Source organism: Lipophrys pholis, assembly GCF_963383615.2.
Source record: "Lipophrys pholis genome assembly, chromosome: 18".
NCBI lineage: Eukaryota > Metazoa > Chordata > Actinopteri > Blenniiformes > Blenniidae > Lipophrys > Lipophrys pholis.
Genome location: NC_137646.1, coordinates 20,280,615 through 20,300,699, shown reverse-complemented (window position 1 = coordinate 20,300,699; position 20,085 = coordinate 20,280,615). Strand labels below are relative to the sequence as shown.

The 20,085-nt window shown below is 41.1% G+C and overlaps 1 protein-coding gene across 2 annotated transcripts in view; it reads left to right on the top strand.

The window, feature by feature from the left end:
- pcxb (pyruvate carboxylase b) overlaps positions 1 to 20,085 on the top strand; it is a 312,252-nt gene that overhangs the window by 61,802 nt on the left and 230,365 nt on the right. For both annotated transcript variants that reach the window (XM_080486361.1, XM_080486362.1), the window contains exon 10: positions 2,006 to 2,124. In XM_080486361.1, the coding sequence (XP_080342487.1) occupies positions 2,006 to 2,124 (119 nt within the window). The remainder of the gene's footprint in view (positions 1 to 2,005; positions 2,125 to 20,085) is intronic.

The window sequence follows — 20,085 nt, the reverse complement described above, 5'->3', positions numbered from 1 at the left end:
ATATAGCATTTACATGGCAATTACTGCCTGCATGCAGCTCCCAGTGGGTGAAATTAAACTCAGCCTCAGACAACCTAAAGTGGAGTTTTGAAGGATGAGTATGGAAAATGCCTGTGTCAGGCCACTCTGAAGTTGATTTCCCTCGCAGTAATCATGCTTTACACTGAATGCAGCCACGTGTCGCCTCAAAGTTCGCAAAGCATACTAATTACACGAGGCAAATGCATATTCAGATTTAGTTTTAATACAGTCGGTTTCCATCAGGTCCTCTAGAAAAGTCTAAATTGAATCAAATTGCATCACAGTGTTGGACACGGAGCAAGTCTCCGTGGAGAAACATATGCTCTTAAAGGCTACGACTTCACAGAACAAGTAATTGAGAAATGAAACCAACATATTTGATGAGAAAAACAAACTTCTTTAGGTACCTTATTACGTCATAATAATACTAATAATTTGAGTATCCCAAAAGACCATCTGGAATGCAAATTAATGTGCAATTCACTCTCAGGTCATGTTGTTGGATACCCACAATAACCAGTGTCAGTTTGTTGATCAATGAGTACAAGACCTGAGAAGGATATTGGCAAAAAGAAAGACACCATTCACAAAGACACCAGTGGATCAAAAAACTAAATGTCACAGTCAGCTATTGTTGTCAACAGATTTTGAGGGGTATTTAGTAACTGCTGATAATGTCACCACATATGGTTGTCACTATAGTTTGTACATTTACTTCTGACTGTTAGTGTCGCAGCTGTATTGAAGAAAAAACCCATAAAAATATAACATTTTGCTCTCCACCCAAACATCTATTATGGAGTAGCATTTGTTTGTATTTCCTTTCGAGCAATTTATTGTATGTATGTATATATACAGTATATATATATATATATATATATATCATTGTTCACGTGCAGTACATAAGCTGACTCTTATGTACTGCACGTGAACAATGAACAAGTTCCTTATAGAATTCCTCTTAATGTAAACTTGACAAAGTCCTTCACTGTGATAAAAGTTCAAATTGTGAAATGTGGATGCATTCATATTGTCGGTTCTCTCAAAGGTCCACTGCAACAATAAGTAACGGCCAATAATGTGACAATTTTGAACCTTTTCAATGTAAAAAAAAGCCAATACTGTGTGTGTAATAACATATTTGAGACACTATCATAATCATCTTTCAATAATCTAATCTGTTACTACATTACTGAAGTAGCATTTTTTTTATAAATCATTTTAAAAATGTAATAATTGCAGCCAATGAACCCCATATAAATAAACAACAAAGCAACCTTTTTACAGTTTTTTTTGTTGTTTGCTTATCAGAATGGACATAGTGGCATCGTTTTATTTCATTGATACTCTTAAGTCATTGATGATGCATACTATTTTACTACAATATTGGCAGGTGACTACGTTTTTGGAATGGGATTGAACAAGCAGAGCAGAGCAACACGTACAATTTGGCTTTTTGGACTATTATATGCTCATTATTTGTCTGAAGGTAAGATTATTAACTTTCAGTCTGCTCTGTGCTTCATCATTTAAATGACGACTTAACACCTCTGCACCACCTCAACACGGAGACAAATTCCTCCGCCGTCGTTTCACCAGACACTTGTTCTGATTCTAATTGCGTTGTTTTAGCTGAGAGGTAGTGGAGAAAATAGTGTTTTATGATGATGAATTTTCAATAAATCCCCCTTGATAAATGACCTAATTTTACATTACAGGATTGTGATGAAAAAGCCCTCATCTCTATACAAATAAAACACAAGACTTATTCCGTTCCCATTTTACAAAGTCACATTTGCCCAGAGAGAGGACAAGGGTGTTGTTTTTCTTTTTTCTTTTTTGGTTTCATGGCTCATTAAGATGAGTGAGTGCTTCTTCTTGATTGTTTACACAACTAATACTAAACGTATTCCTTGAATAATTCAGCACTGAAAAACTGCTCTTTTTATTTTATTTTATTTTATTTTTTGTTCTCTTGCTCCAGGTTGGATACGAGAACGCAGGGACCGTGGAGTTCTTGGTGGACAAACATGGCAAACACTACTTCATCGAGGTCAATTCCCGGCTGCAGGTGGAACACACTGTCACTGAAGAAATCACGGAGTAAGTGCCGTTTTTGTGTTATCTGCCCTCAAACAGGTGTGCAGCCTCACCGGGACATATTGTTACTTGGAAATTAATGAGAGAGACATTGTGTGCGTGTAGACGGTCAATAAATAAATAAATACCTGCGACAGAATAACCACAAGGAGAAAGATGGACCAGGTAGGATTGATAGAAAGAGAGGAGTGCAGTGGAGGGATACTGAGGAAGAAGAGAGCGCAAAGTGGTAGAACCAGTAACGAGAAAATCTGAGCGACGAAACGAGTGAGAGCGTCGGAGACAACGGGAATGAAAGGCAGATATGAGAAAGAGAGCGAGATAATGAAAGATAGAAATGCCATTCCGCTCGGCTGATGACCTGAAACGCCACAGATGGGTCTCGGAGTAATACACAAGACATCCGCACAGAAAAGAACAAAAAAAGAAACTGCACAGGTACACAGGTGTGAAGGCGGTACCGTCACACCCATTCCCATAAATCTTTGTTCAACACACAGAAAAGTGCAATTCCACTAATTCATATTGAAGTTCCTGCTTATTTTGTGTAATTAATGAATTAATCTGACAGAATAACAAACTAGAGCAACTCGTACTGCAAGCCAGGGGCCGGTGGGAGTTATCGCATGGCTGTAAAATCACCTGTTCCCATGGCAACGAAGCGAGACTGACAAGTTGATCTACACTCTCTTGCGATTTTGATCATTCGCTACACTTTTGTTTGGCTTCTTTCATCTCTTCTGTCTCTCGCTCTTTTGTGTTTTCCTCTTTCTTTTTGCTCAGAGAAGCTCTTTGATCTGCATGAGGTATTTGCATTACAGCATAGTGAAATAAATCAACATTGTGGGAAGAACGGTGTGGGGGGGGGTTGGGGCTCATCAGTAAACATTCGTTCTAGTGATCACAAAGTCAAACAACCGGCAGCATCAACAAAAAAGTGTTTCTAATTTGTTTATTTTGAGTAAAACAGTGTTTGAGGTAAGTATATCCTGTCTGCTCAGTTCCTAAATATTTATGATTGTCTTTGAAATTTGACTCCATAATGATGATCCGAAAGACAAATGTGTCTGGATATAATTTGTTCTCGAACAAATTTGCCATAATTTAAATAAAAATGGTAATTTGTCTTTCTTGGGTGTGCTGCCTTCAATGTGTTCTGATTTACGAGGATGTGCTGCCACATGGACCATAATAAGGCAGTGACACCACCACTGAGCCCAGTTCTCATCATTAACATAATTCACTTCAAGTCTCTCAAAGCAGATTATTCTTCTGCTTTCCATTTGTGTTGCAGTATAGCTTATTTCAGTGACACTATAGGCAGTATGTTGCATCCAGTTCATACAAGAAAAAAAAAAAACCGTCAAAGTGCCTGAAAGAGTCTCATCAGACTGTGACACAAAAAGTAATATTTTTGGCCCTCTGTGCAAAGTGTGCCTCGACAGTAAAAAGCATAAAGCAGTCTTTAATTACCACATTCTGGCTTCTGTCAACCGTTGGCATTAAGAGGTCATCTTTCAAAGCTGAGCAGCACTCTTAAAGTTAGGGCAACTGTTCAATTATTGAGATTATTCTCTGTACAGCTGTAATTCCAGCCACACTATGTAATCGGTTTTATTTTTATGTCCCCGCCAGGTGATTACCATATGCTGCTCGTCTCTTTGATTATTCATTGTAAAACACACACTGAAACATTTCGCAAGGATTTATGTAAGTTTAGCGCACACACACACACACGGATTTGCCGACCGGAGGTCAAGGTTGCTCTTAAGAACCAGTTTTATTTCCCTTTGAAATCCAGTCTCATTTGTAAGGAACTGCGGACCTTGGTATGTGGGTTACTCTCTGAAAAAATTCCCAGATCTTCTCGGTGAATACCAAACGGCTTGTTTTGAGCTACTAGAAACCCTGCGCACAGTCAGGTGTGTGATTTGAAAATGCAGAAACATCAAGTCATCCCTGTCTGCTCTGTGGGGGCGAGTGTTCCAGAGTTCAAACCAGAGTGTGCACAGTTTGTTGGACTACCTCCAGAATTTGGAGAGACTGGGATGTCCTCCTCCAGCCATTACCTCAGCTGACCAACACAACCGCGTTGGCTGTGTTGTGTCTGATGCTGTTTTTAGCAGTGTGTGAGTAGGCTGGTGACCACCATGAGGAGGAGGTGCAACGCTGTTGTTCCTTCATTTGGTCTTCCAGTCGCTATTTGCTGTTGCAATGCCTGATGTCTTGTTTTTTTCCGACTCCAATCATCCAATCCACCAAACAGGCGTCGGCAGCAAATGAAACCTGCAGGGCAATGCCAGAAAGGATATGAGATACTTGTCATGTGCAAAATCCACATGCTCAGCTTTTCTGCTACTTAACCATAATAGCTGCCTTTTTTTTTTTTTTTTAAATGAAATAATCATTGTTTCCATTTCTATATAATTTATAGCCAGAAAGCACTTTTAAAACCAGGAAATGATCGTCCCAATATATGTCAATAGTCTCGCTCAGCCCAGGTGAGTTTGTTGGTAAAAAAACAAAACAAAAAATCTAAAGTAAATTTGTACTACAACAATTTAATAGGTGAACAGAATACAAATATGGTCCTTTAATTCTGTTTTTAAATGTTTATTTTCCCAATACTCGTACAGCTTCACTAATGTGTTGGGCAGCTTTCAAAAAGTCAGCCTTCACTTCTTAAATATGGCAGCAAACATTAAAATGAGAACCTGATGCAGAATGCAGACTTTTTAGCAAGCAATGGATTTATACATATTTATTTACTGAAGTCAAAGGTAAAAGCTGTGAGCTTAGTGTTTTGGAGAGATTTCCCAGATGGTGGTGTTTCTCTGCTGTTTTCAATTCCGAGTTTTTATTTCAATTTCTACAGTCGAGCTTTTTTTTTTTTGCGGCATCAGTCAAATACAGTAGCGATGAAGGTTTTTTTTTCTCTGGTATATCTAGGGATCCCAGATGGTATGTACCGTCATATATATTGACATCTAAATCTCCATTTAATTTACGTCTCGTGACCAGCCAAACAACTTAAAGATGTTTCCCATCAAAACAATGATTGCAGACCCTTTTATTCTGTTGTCATTACAAGTTCGCGCCACGTCTACAAATATAGATGGACACTATTGTCAACTTTAACCTTTGTGTTTTCTGGCAGGAGCATGACGCTGTGAAGTGGTGATTCTCTTGTCATCCGTGTCAAATTTTGTTTTCATAAAATAGCCTGGCAGCATTTTGTTTCTAGGTCATCTGATGAGACAGACACAGATTTGGACAGTGCCGTGCGAAGGTTTTAGACCGGTGTCACAAAGGGCAGCAACTTAAAAAAAAAAATGCTACGTTGACATGAAGTGACAGTCACATCGAACATTGGTCTGTTCATTCACCTCACACTCCCATAAGTTACATTATCACATTACTACTAATACTTTTATTTTGGAAGTTTATCTCTATTCTTTGCCACACTTTGAGAGTATCGCTATAAATTGGATACATGAAGTGTATTTAGGTTGACTTAATGGAATGACTGGGGATCATATGTGAAAGTCAAGGATGTACCAAAGCTATTTTTTCTTACAATAAACTATGGGTGATGGTGGCTCGGCGGTAGAGTCGGTCGTCCAATAACCGGAGGGTTTTACCCACATTGCCTCGTATGAATGGGTATGAATGGTGCATGAATGTTGGTGGTGGTCGGAGGGGCCGTTGGCGCAAAATGGCAGCCACGCCTCCGTCAGCATGCCCCGGGGCAGCCATCACTGGTGGGACTGGTGTGAATGAATAATGGTCTCTGTATGCGCTCTGAGTCTGTGTGAAAAAAGCACTATATAAATCCAAGCCATTATTATTATTATTAAACTGAACTGATTACGATTGGGTGTTCATGTATCCCATTTTTGTTATCTTGTCTGTAAGTTCGATGGCCCAGTCACTATATGGATTAAGTGACTCAGAATATAATCACAGTATGCTTTGTGTGACTTTCTGTTAACAATCTCTGCCCCACATCCAGGTCACAATTTGAGTATTTACAAACAAATCCACTGTGGACCTGCTGGTTTGTGAGGACCGTCAATCATGAGACGTTGATTGTACTTTTTCAGCACGAGTAGTAGATTGACTATTCTCTTCACGCTTCAGTTTCTTTGCATTTGTCTTTCTGCGTGAAAGATTAAAATTAGGAGGGCTATACTGTTGGTTTTTATAAGGCCATAACTCGAGGAAGAAGATGGGATATTTATCTATCATAAATTATGTATTTTATGTGCACAGAGCAGATATAGTTAGAATGTAAACTTTGGAGGAATTGCCTTTCTTTCCTGTTAGTACTCTGGAATGCAGTGTCATGTCTAATATATTTTAAAACTCAAACAGGCGAAAATGGAAGATAAGAGTGGAAGATGAACTCTCTTATTATCTTACTGATATTTCCATCTTTTTGTTACTCACCAAGAGTGTCATGTTGCATTATTAGCGAGAACACAATCATATGGGAAAGAAAAAGCGTAGGCTTATATCATGCATCAGGGTTCCTAAGTCCTGAATTTGTGCCGCCACGACATACCCTCTGCTCCTGAATGCCACACAGTAAATTGACCGAAAATTATTCTTATGTATTACAGATCCTTTTCCAATCCAGCCATAGAGCGGTTTGTCACATCATCTTCATCCTGCAGAGAAAGTCTCATATCTCCAAGGAAATTTGACATTTAGGGGAATTGGGGTCATTTGAATTGGCAGAAGTGCTGTTATTACTCGACTCTGGGCAGTGTCCCACATGAAGCAGTTCATGTTGAAAGTTTCAGCTGTCATAGGCACGGCTTTCCTTTCAGGCTGAGGTTTCGCTTTTAGCTGCCACAGACGAAGGCAGGGAAGAGAAAAGGTCTCCAGAAAAGAAACCCGGTGTGCATCCATCTAAATTGCCAGCAAAATGCTCTCTTTACAAAGAGCCAAGTATTACATTTGAGTGCAAATGACACAAGTAAAAACTGTGTTGTGGTTTTATTTGAACATTACGTCCATTAGTCTTTCAGCTTTCTGTTTCGCTCGACTGCAATCGCAATCTCTGAGGTGTGAGAGCACATTCATTCTCGTTGTTGCGCGGCCCGAAACGGACCGTGTTACTAATAGACTTGTCAGGGATGCATTTTTCATACTGAACTATGAAACTCCCCCAGAATCTTGCTTTTCATTCCCTGCAGTCCTCCCTACATGTGCATTCAACACTTTGGTCTCCCCTGTCTCTTTCCTTTCTCCATCAGTCATTCTCTTTATCCCCTATTCAGTATCCCACTGTCATATTTTCCCACCTCGCCACAGTTTATTCTCAGTCTGACTGTATAGTAGTTTAATTATTTCCACATGTGTCTTGGACTCAAACTCGTTTTTTTTGTGTTGCTGTATGTAGCTTCCAGGGTTTTCAAATGTGTCGACATTTTTCTTCTCGCCGTCCCCACATCAACAACTTCCTGATGTACTGAGCCGGTGGATTTGAACTTATTTTCTAGAAACAATAAATCATATAAAGATCTTTGCTTAACAATAACAATTACAGACAGGCTGAACAGCAAAGTCACATTTCAGAAATTAATGGTCAAATGAAGACGTTTGGATCAGCCGGTGCTGAGCTTTTTTCCTTGAAACTCGGGAGAGCGGTCGTGTAGATTCTGCCAAGTAGCTTGAACTCTACAAATCTCACATGGCAACAAACTACGCTGCTAACTTCACAGCTCCGGTTGACAGCCGACAGCCTCAGCATCTCTCTCCTTCTCTCTTGCCTGCTGGATTCTCACACTGCTTGCACATTACGCTCTTCTTCTCAGCCACTGGCCTGCGTCAAAGTGGCACAATGGAGAACAAAATCCCTGGAGAACAATGTGCACAGCACGGCCCAACTGTGGCTGCCCCTGCTCGTACATGAACTGCTTGTTCGAAATGGGCTGAACATGTCATTTGTGTACCAGTATTAAGAGAAGGCAACAAAACAAATTGATTAGGTAAAAGGCCGAAAGTCACATGTTATAAACATAAACCAACAGGCTGCAGATCTAACTGATTATTGACAAACTGGTATGTTCACCTGATCACCTGAACCGAGTTACTCTAGTGACTCCACCACTGTCTAACTGACCTGAAGCACATCATGATTTATTTTTTAAAAGCTTTTCCCTTAATATCACAGGTTTTTTTGCTTCCGTTTCATGACAGACCTTCCTCATTTGACATTGCTTATAACATACAGTCTATCTGGACATTGGATTTGAAACAGACATTCATATTTCCACACGGTGTAACTGAAGGATTATGGTCCTTTACTTTTCTGGTCGGTGAAATATCTTGAATTGGATTCAAGTCAGTTTTCTGGTTTTACACTTGATGATTACAAAGATATACACCCACAAGCTGTCAGACCACATGTAGAGGTTTCCTCGGCTCCACGGTGGTCTCAACCTGCAGAGTTTTGTCCCAGAAGTCCGTCTTTAACAACTCTGAACAAAGGCTTATCTAGCATCTCGCTCACTTGCTGTCTCAAACGCTCAGATTCAAACTAATATATAAAGACTGATGGAACAAATGGAAGCGGGATAAATATAACATCTGTTGGCTTAAATTCAACGTCTCTGATCAGATTTCATTACCCTCATCTATATTTACAGGTCACGTAAGATATAATTGAGCTCTTAGCCTTGTTTTCTCTGCTGTTTAATGCTAAACTCCTACTAATGGGGTGTTTTCTGCAGCGAAGGTCAGTGGAACACAGACATTGAGGTATCAGAGTTCCCCCTCCATAAGCCATCGCTTCTTCCTTGATGTTCATCTATCTTATCCATCACTCCGCCCTCGAGCACTTCCTTTCATCTGACTATCTTGAGCCAAGTTGGTGCATCCACCCCTCCACCTTCTTCCATTTCTCTATTCCCGGTTCTCCCGTTCCTCCTTGCACCATTGCCTCTCTTTCCCTCCCTCCCTCCCTCCCTCCCTCTGTGGATCTTGCGCTCACTCTGTCAGTCTAATCAGTCTCTTCTCCACCCTGCTCCGAGCCTCTCTTCTCCTCCAGTCTCATTGCTCTCTTTCCCTTTCATCCATCTCATCTTTCTCTCCTCTCATTCACATTCCCTCCCCGACATCTGCCCGTTCACTCATCTCTCCCGTCCTCTGTCCTTTACCTCACCTTTGCCTCATTCAGGTGGATTCACGCCTCATCTTTGCCTCGTCCCTTTATGAACTTGTCCTTTTCTGTCCTCGCTCCCTCCATCTGTCCCTTCTTATCCCGCTGCCTTGTCACTCTCCACCTCCGTCTGTCTCTTGCTCTGACCCATCAGGTATTAATGCAGGTGGCTGACAAAATGAAACAGCATGAAGGCAGGACTTTGAAATAATTAAGTCACATTTGCAAAGGCAACTACACAGACAAGCCTTCAAGTCAAACCCGTGGTGTATTGACTTTGATTAGCTGGTCTGTCAGAAACAGTGGGGGTGCTTTCCATTGTGATGACGCAACATACAGAAAAGTGCTTACACCGATAGTCAACCGCTTTCATTTTTCACTCTGTTTTCTTCCCAGATAAGATCCTTTATCTTCATTTTTAGAAACGCGTGCAGCCTGTGGATGACCAGCTTCAGTACACTGCAGGGTTTTGCGTTAATTAATTCTTGTCGCCACAAAATTTGCACAAACCAATCCAGAAGCAACAGGCATGGAAGGACGGCCACTTTATAAACATCAAGTACACACTAACAAACATTTAAGCGTCCTTTGAACTATTTTACATGTGTAAAATTGTTGGAAAACAAAAACAACATCATTCATCTGTTTTTCTCTTGCAAAATTTCTCAAGCTGACCGGTATAAAACATGCCTCCAGTATTTCAGTGGGTCTCACATCTTCACTTTATCCATTATATTGTTGAAAGTCAACCCCCCCCCCCCCCCCCCCCCCCCCCCAACTTCAACTTTTGGACTGATGGCTTCACATGATCTTCAAGCTCTCTTTGGTGTGCTGCAGAATTCATGCTTTTAATCAATAATTGCAAGCGGTCCAGTCCCCGAGGCTGCAAAGCAACCCCAGACCACAACATTTCCACTGCCGTTCTTTTGAACTGGTATGAGGTTATTCACCTGACAAGCTGTCTGTGGTCTACATCACACAACTCTGTCTGTGAATTTATTAGTCCAGAGTTAAATTCTACATAAAAGCCTGAAAGTTTTTGATTTTATTGCTCTTTTTGTTCAGCAATTACTTAATCGTTTGGTCAGTTTTATTACCGGAGGGTCACCTTCAGAGTGATGTATGGCCAGTATTTGACACTAGGAGGAGGAACTCTGTGTAACGCGAGAGCCCTTCATATTGTAAAAGGACGCATTTTCATAATTGTTGATGCTGGTTTTTCTCCACCCTAAAATCATTCCATATATTGTCTACTTAATACCTTTTTTCTAGTTTCCTCAGGGTTTTTACACTCTGTCCATCCATTCATCTATCCAACCTCTATAGCTGCTTTATCTAGACTGAGGTCACTGGGCAAATGACGCCTTGAACACACACACTTATGGCCAATTTAGATTCACTGATTTTCCCCAAAGCTATGTCTCTTGGAAGTTGGAGTACTTTGGAGTACTAATATCACCAGCACATAGAGAACATCCAGAAAGGCCCTGTCCGCTAATTTGAACCAGGTCCCTTCTTGTTGCGAGGGTGAAAGTGTCAACCACTTCATCATTGTGCCTTCCTGCAAGGAATCCATCAAGATTAATGCTTTGAGTTCATCTTCACACAGTTTGAGTAGTGATTACTATTTTTATTCCGTTATCTATAGTTAAAAGCCGAACTACACATTACAGCTGTAATCAGTGAAGTAGAACATATGTAGTATAAAATCGGAACCCTGCAACACATTTCCCTCTTGTGATGACCTGTCTTTGGTCTCTGTGTCACCATGAAAAACTCTATTTAAGATAGAAGTCTGTGGCGTTTGTGTATTTTATTTCCAGAATTGCTTTAAAAATGATAAATGTATGCTCCTCTCAGAACGCAGTCCGTCTCTGTACACAGAAGTAGGTTTACAAGTCTGTTATCTCCGCACGCTTTACACAAACCTGTTCATTCTCCTCTCCATTTGTCCTCCTATGATTACTCTTCTCCTCTCCCGGCCTACCCAACTCTTGACAGAAAGTGTTTTGGCTGCTGTTCGTCCTCACCTCCTCTCCATGTTGCCTTGATCACTGTCGTATATCTGTCTTTCCTGCAACTGCGCCAGCTTGACAAGGTGGTATTTGACGCAGACGGCATGCTCTAACTTTTCCCTGCTCCACTCACTTTCTGTCTTCCTCTCTGCAGTGGTAATAGGTGCGTACACAAGTGTTGGTGAGGAGGCGGAATTCCACACTCTGTTATCAGAATGACTACACACACACACGCACACACACACTCTCAAACTCACTAACTCATTCACAGATGCATACAAAAATACGCCTCCGTATCCCCCCCCCCCAAAAAAAAGAAAAAAAAGATGTCCAAAGGCATCAGCAAAGACACATACACAGCACAGAAGAAGAAAACATTGCACTGAAACATTATGCGAATACCCATTCATCTGTCTCCCTGCTTTACTAAATTCCCGCACAATAGCAGCAATTCTGTCTGATGCGTCAGGCTGTGTATGCGACAGACAAAATGTGAGATACATGCAAGATATATTTTGTCTGGGAGGCAAACCCGGCATGTATGAGGGGGAGACGCTTGTGTGCAAGGCGCTTGTCTGTCTAAAAGGCACAAGTGCGAGTGTTTGTGCAAAGACAGGGAGACCGCCTCTGCATTCAGCTCCAGCTCTGCCTTTGAACTTCGCCTCTCTCAAGGTTCAATTTGTCTATAATTTAGCTGTAAATGATCTTTCCTCTTCTGTGTTCAGTGTGTGCCGTGCACGCCAGACCACTGTGCCTTGTGTGTTTCCGTCAAGGGACAAACATTTGTTAGATTGCTGGACAGGAGTCCTTTTTAAATCCTAAAGTGTCGTAATTATACCCCGAGGCTCATGCCAGGCCAGTGTGTGCAAGTGTATGCTGAGGGGACAGTGAGGTGTATTATGGTGAGGTTTGAAAGGAATGGAACAGGGAAAATGTGCTTTGCCATTATTGTGTGCCCGGCTATCATTTTGCACATGCGACTGCAAATGTCAAAGGGAAAATAGCTGTTGAACTTCTGTGCATTCACACTAAGTTTGTGTTTGCTTCTGTCAGGTGGCATTAATAGCAATCTCTAACCATTTTAGGATTATTTGTTAAAATTTGTAATGTGACAATGAACAAATGGTCCAACATCCAATTTCTGTCATATTTATTTCCAGTCAGTGTTTGCACCAAGATTTGCAAAGCACTTTTAGACACCATCAGTTTAGATCTGACAAACAATTCCCGAAACTTGCATTTAGCTTAAACTATGTTAACTTTAATACCAATGACTAATACTTTTTATTTATGGAACTTTTTCTTTTTTCTGCAAGCACGGAGGTCTATGGTGAACACGGTTACTTTAGAGTGTCTTTTCTAGCTGCATAGACACGTTGCCACTGACGAACACCGAAGGACTAACCAACTGTTCTCATTAATTCTCAGCTAATTGCATTTCTGAATCTAGCCTGGTTTAATTTTATGCTTCAGGTCGTTCCCTGTGTAGCCTGTTCAAGTTGAGTTGAAAAAAAACAACTAAATATTGTTGACCTCTCACCTCAGCTGCTGTTACCGAGGACAGGAACAAGATGTGGAACCCAAATTATCAGCAGATAGATACAACAAATATCCAGTAATTAAAGCAGATCAGGACATATGCATTTATGATGTAGCTGAAAGTTTCATAAACAAGTTATTGGAAAAGTTAAATGTTGCATGCTTTGCTGATACTAAGTAAAAAATGAAAGGCGGTGCTTCTCCATCACGTTTTCAACCTCTGATCCAGAGTTTGATGTAGAAACTATTTGCAATATTAAAGCTTGTTATTGGTCATAATCCTTGTTCGCATAGTTCACCCTAACCTGGGGCCATTCCCAAAAAGAACAGAAATAATTCAGCTCAAGGATACTGGCTTTTTTAACGTGGTGTCGTCACTCAGTTATTGAATGAGAGCTGCTGCGATCGCTGCATCTTTGGGCCCAAAGAAATTACTTGAAGCAAAACAAAATGCAGCATACTGCAGTGCAGTCCTCAGCTCAACAAATATTTGACATTTTTCCACTTAACAGTGCAAGTGAAAGCTCTTCAAGTTAACTAGCCACACCAATAAAATTGATTTGGTCCTGATTTTGACAACAAAATCGAATACTGTGCCGTCTTCCTTTCGAGCAGGTAAAGTGTTTATCTGGCTTTCCTCTGATTGAAACTGTCGGCAGACACTGAGAAGTATATTCAGTTCTGGTCACTCATTGTATTTGTCTAAAATGGGAGTGATGCGTCATAACCCACAAACCCAATTTGTCCAGAATGTGACTAGAAAATGTTTATTCTATTGTAATATACTATTGTATCATCTATGTATGTGGTTGTCCAGTCTCTGTCGCCGCTTTTAATCCCCAGGAAAAACAAACAATAAAACCACTTCCTTCACCAGATTGTAATAAACAATACGCATCCACAGAGTCGGTGTAATATTGAAAAGCAAACCTCCAAGGTCATTAAATAAAGTGCATCTTATCCATCATGGAGACACCGGTGCCAGCGACGGCGCGATGCTTAACTAAAATACAATACAGCACAGATATACAGTATTGGCAGGCTGATGGCAGACTTAAGTGTGATTTACATCTTCGACACATAGCAGGTAATCATAAACCTCCGCCGTGTTTGTTTTGGGTGTGATCATATCGCACATTTGAATCATTTGGGGTTAAGAGCTTTCATTGACAACCAGCATCGATCGCTTTGACAGCTTGGTATCGATCGCTCAAATAATGGCATTGATAAGTAAACTGCTGTGAAAATCCATCACAGTGCAAGCTGGTGACACCGAAGGTATCATGGTGTTACCGTCCTAGTTTTGTCGAATTATTACCCAGAATGTGCTACCCGGTATTCAGTGTAAGTGAAGGACAGATATAGAACCTTATAGAATTCAATAGTTCATGTTAAATACTATAATTTCTGTTGTAAGAAAGAGTTGCTGTGACAACCCACGCGGCCTGCCGTGCAGCACTGCTGTTTAAATGCGTTTGGGGGGGGGAATGAGTGGTAGTGCATTAGAGGGACGTCTTCATTCCACTTGGCTGCGAATACAGCAGCGAGATGAGCAATTGAAGAGGCTGCTATGAGCTGTGCTGTTTTTACTGGTGCCGCGACAAGATTGCAATCATTTTTTCCCAAACCAAAATCAGCATATTCTTGCACTTTTATTGCCTTAGTTTTGACAATTTTGCAAACAAAGACAGCGAATTGGCGTGTGTGTTTGCGCGCGTGTGTGTCACAGAAACTGAGTTAGCATATTTTCTTTTTTCTTTTTTTTTTGGAGGTTTATTGCTTTTGGGTATGTGTGCATCCATGTGTGCTGGAGAGAGCGTGCCACTTATTTCCTCGCCTGTTTAGTGTGCAGATATGCGCACGTGCGCATGCATTAATACATCAGTGCTTGAGAGAAAATGTGCGTGCAGCACCTGGTTATTTGTCTGTTTAGGCGGGCTAATTAGTCTTAAATGACCACGCTCCATCTTCATCAGGCGGAGAAAGAGTGACAGAGAAGGAGCCAGAGAAGGAAAGACGGAAAGAAACAATGCCTTGCATTAATTGACGGTGGGCCTGATAAACGAGGGCTGGAAATGGAGAGAGGGAAAAGGGACATGAGGTGAATTGAAAGACGAACCAGGAAAAACCACCGCAGCCAGTCGGACCAAAGTTTGAAGTCTGCATTGAATAGATATTTGGGTTTTATGAAGAATTAATACATTTTACCGCGACGCCTTTTTTGCAGTGATGCATAGTAATAGCTTCTCTCTATCCCTCATTTTGTCGTCAAGCCTCTTTTGTCTTTCTGCTAGTCTCACGAATTCCTCCCCATTTTGCTCCATGCACTCTTTCTTATGTCTTTAATACCATTTTCTTCCTTCTTTGTCTTTTCCTGTCTCCCTTCTCCTCTTGTCCTGGATGAATGTTGGCTGCAGCAGCCAGAATCTCCCGCTCTTTGCTCTGCGCTTTGATTTTCTTTCTCCACGTGGGAGTTGGAGAAGGTGCTGCCACATCAGCAATTATCCCCCCTGCTCTCGCTCCCTCTTCAGCTTTTGCAGGCATTTTGCACGTGTTCCATGTTTCCTGGCACATAGAGCATAAAAACACAGTCAAGAAGAAGGCATCTAAAGGTTGGAGTGCATTTCTATACTTGATAACGTTTAAATATCGGCCCCCTTCCTTCTCCTCACAACTCCAGCTACTACATTATTCTCTTCACTGTATTATAGAAGTGATCAGTGCATCATAATTTCATTTATTTCCTTTATATTTTATTTATCACCCTCATGGATTATTAGCGCTTCCTGTTTTCCTTTGCCTTCCTGTTTTCTCTCTTCTGCATTAGCAGCTGGTAAATATAGGAATATAGTCCTATAGAATCAAAATCCTCGTGTTTTGGAGGAAGTTATGTTACGAGTCACAAACTAAACACCAACCCTACTGTTTCCTGATCTTGATATATAGTCACTCTGTGATCAACAACATCCCACAGGCTTCACTGTGGTGGTCTGCCCACTGATGGATTCTTTATTCTTCCGCTCTAGCAAGATACATTTATTAAAGCTCACAATAAGCACCATGTTTATGTACCCTAAGACAAGTGGATGTATTTTGCTTCAGAGCCTGAAGACAAAACACTGTTTACTGTACGTTTGTATGTTCAGGTGGCAAGAGGAGGCACACGTGCAATAATTTAAGGAATAATTGAGATCATTTTGATACGGGTTGCATATTTTGTGCTTGTTTGTCAAGACTGTTTTGTAAGTTTCGTGATTGTGGGGGGGGGGCAACAGCTGTCATTGTATTCTGGTGTCATACCTGCCTGTAGGTTATAGATTAGATTAGATTATACTTTATTCATCTCAAAATGGGGACATTTACTTGTTACAGCTGCAAAAAATGTAAAGAGAAACACTCTACTGTTAAACATTTGAACAATATATGATAAACCTACGGCTGAAGTATGAATGTAGGAGTAAGTAAGCGTGCAAAATATATTAATATGTGCAAATCTTTACATATAGTATCAGTGTGATTGGTTGTTATCCTAAGAACTTTACCTGCTGTTTGCAAACCTGACAAAGCAGAGCGGATTGGTCAATACGTCTTTTATACCTGCTGATCCCTTATCCTGAGCACAGCTTGTTCTGGAGCCTGTTGCGTTAAAGATTAATCGCAATAGCAACATGCTTTGATAAAAAGTTAACCACCGTCGTAGTATAGAAGGCTCAGAAATCCCGCTTGATAGTACAGGCCTCAGCCAGTCACGCTCCTTGTTCTGAAATAAATGTTATTCGTATCTGATGCTCGACAGAGCCGGATGGAGGGCAAACATGTCACAGTGGAATGGCTGTCTTCAGGGTGTGGCAAGCTGATTACAGCCACGCATAATGAAATGGTCAGATCATTGATCCCACATCATACAGATGCCAGCTCTGGCTTCCTTAAAATAAGAAACGGATGTCGCAGTAAACAGCCTTCACAAGGTTTATATTAATGTGTGTGTCCACGAATTACTCGGTGACGAGGAAAACACAGCTGAGCTGCACGGTCGACACGCGTGGACTCTCTGCAATATGCCAGATCATGGCTCTAATAATTCTAAGCATATGCCTGTGTGTTTCTGTGACTTGTGTGTACTGTGGCGATGACTTGAATCCGCCTTTATATTACAGTATGCTTTGTTGTTCGCGTGGAAACACAAGATGAACGCGTGTGTTTAAGGCACCGCGGCGCCGAAACCGCATCCAGCTATTTTGTGCCGCCGGGGCGCGTTCAAGGGACGGGTGTTTGTGTAAGTGTGCGTGCGTGCACTCCAAGGAACTCTGTTTGGTTTCATGAGCACGTCATGAAATAATTTTAAGGTGATTATAATTGTGCAGCGAAGCGTACAGTGAGTGATTGAGAAGTAAGCAGATGAATAAGAATGAGGGATGTATCCGTGTGCCCCGACACCAGTGAGAATCTAATTTATGTGAGTGGAGGCGATTTATGGTAATGGGAGCGATGCTTATCATGATGATAATCACAGTCGTCACTGTTTTTAGTTGTATGAAATTTTTTTATTTTTTTTATTTTTTTTTTTTATGTGCATGGTCAAATCTGAGCGTCTGAAATGATAATAGAGGTTCCATATTTCCATATTTTGGAGTGTTTCATTTCTAATTCTGATATTCATGAGATGATATTTAGTGCTTTTAAGAACCAACAATCCTTTCATTGAAGGTTCATATCTCCCCTTTTAAGATTTATTGCAGAACTTTGCAAATAAAAGGCTGTTTTGTGTCGATATATTTCTGACCTTGCGCACTTACAGAAGTACAAACGGTAGACATTTTCAATACAGTTTTTGTGCATTAATTCATTCACTGAGCAATGTGACATTTAACAGTATTTATGGAGGACCTGCCATCTGCCATATAATAATTGTGGAATACTAAATTTACACAATATCCAACCTTTAATGCAGTTATCATAGCATAACTTACCCTAACCCACCTTCTATTTTATCTATTGAGAAATTATGCGCGAGCAGATGAAGACAGTTTGTAATTTTTTTAAGAATCTAAATGATTGTAATTAGCGGTAAGGACTCTGAGGAGTGAGACACAAAAGCAGAATGCAAAGATGGTCAAAGCTTCACTTTAATTTCAGTCTTTACAGGCTTTGCTGACGTAGCTAACATGTTATTGGATTCAAACCTTCACGGTTTCTGAGTTTTGTTCTGAATAAGAAGCCTTCAAAACTTTTCGTTTTGATAGGAGAAAAAAAACAAAAAACAACGTATTGGAAAAAAACCCACAGCCAAATAAAAGCAAAATATCACACAAGCAGAGGGAGGTAAATACCTTTGTGGTGGACCTTTAAATCTCAGCTGGACGGTCGTCGTGAACCCGATTCTAACTAAACAGTTATTCCATTCCCAGCTGGTACCTCACAGGGTCATATGAAGCAGTGAATGGGCAGCGGATAAAAAAGTTTTATACGCCATCAACCGTGTCTTCAGCCTGTTCCTCGCACAGATCATGCCGCCTCTCTTATATATTGTCGTCGCTCTCGTGCTCAGATTTCGCCTGCTCGTTGAAAGCCTTTGATACGTAGCATTTCGAAACCTATGAAGGACTCGTTAACGACGACGTCCAGCCACTGCAGGCTTGTCGTCCCTTGGTAGGATCAACAAATCTCAGTTTCTGAGGACCACATGTCTGCTGTTTTGCAGAACCTGGCGTAGAATACCGCAACCGGAATGTAGGCAAACCCACTACTTCCAGGTAGAAAATACAAAACAAAAACATTGTCTAATAATCAGAACAATACCGTTTTTATTTTTGTGTACTTACGTGGAGTCACAGTCCATATTGTGCCTCAAGCAGCCTTTGTTTCATTTCTTGCATTATGTTATTTAAGATATGCTCGGAAATGAATTTGGCTGACATTTTCTGCAAATCTCAAGTTCCAAATCCAAAATTGATAGGAGTCTTTTGTTTCTATATTTTGAGTGGTTGTGGTTGTGTGCATCCCTCTATATTACCAAAGTCTTTCTGTAACAGTTACCTTTTTGTTTTGAAGGTTTTTTTTCTAATTAATTGTAATTTATGGCGCCTCACCATCACCCACATGTATGATCGTGACACGGCTGCTAACCCAACACCGTTTAAACTCAAGCCTGGGAACGATGAAACTCCAATTTGCATGAATTACCATCTCCTAAATGATAAATGAAACTGTAATTTCCATACATTTGGTCCAGTAATCCCCTTTGGATTCCTTCTAAGCCTTTTTCCACAGGCATGGGGCTTCTGAGCCGAGTCCTATCAAAGACTTGACAAAAACCAGAGGATCCCGCATCAAAAGGAGGTGTATCATGGGTAAGGCCCTGGGACAGACATGCATTTGGGGATAGCAGCAGGAGGGGGCGGTGTTTTTTATTTATTTTTTATTTTTTTCCCCCAAAGCTAGAAACCATAACTAGTGACTGAAGCTTTTTTCCTCCCTTTGCATCAGATGTCAAGTCTGCCACCAAAGAGGGAGGGGGGGGGGGGGGGGGGGGGGTGGTGGTGGTGGAGCGGAGCTGCTTAAATCTATCAAGCTGAAGACGCCATAATAAGGATATCAGCCTTATTGCTGACTTGATCATGCAGTCGTGAACCACGAGGGATTTGTCTGCCACTGATTCGCTTTGTGTGACACGCTCCACTTACAGCCCATCGAAGCCTGCGAGAAGGTGTCTGGATTGCTGTGTGTTCAGAGCGGACCAATCGCAGGTCATGTTTGTCAATATTGTTAGGTTGTCACTCCCACACAGTGGCTAACAGAGTGGATGCCAAGCCGTCCTGTTTGCATTCAAATGATTCAGCAGCCTGTTAGTGCGAGAGCTGTGAGTTGAATATAATGGGTTGAAATGACGGATGAAATCCCTCCCAGCTAGACGTAAAGCAACCTCCGCTGCCTTGCTGGGTTGTCTTGCGCACAGCAGGTGCACGTATTGGCGTATCATGCTGGGAGCCCTGTTGAGAGGATCATTTTATTTAATAAGGCTTGCACATAATTTGTCTCATGCACCTCACTTTCTGTTGCCTGTGTCGACTGAGAGTTTCTCTCCCATGCAAGTAAAGGCATACATCTAAGTACACCCATATATTACAGGTAGTCTGCTTTGAGAATTGGGTTTAATTAAGATGATTTCCTGCTGATCGTTGGTATATGCAGAGCTTTCCCCAGTGACTCTCTTCTTCAATATGGTTGTATTTCATGGCTGAT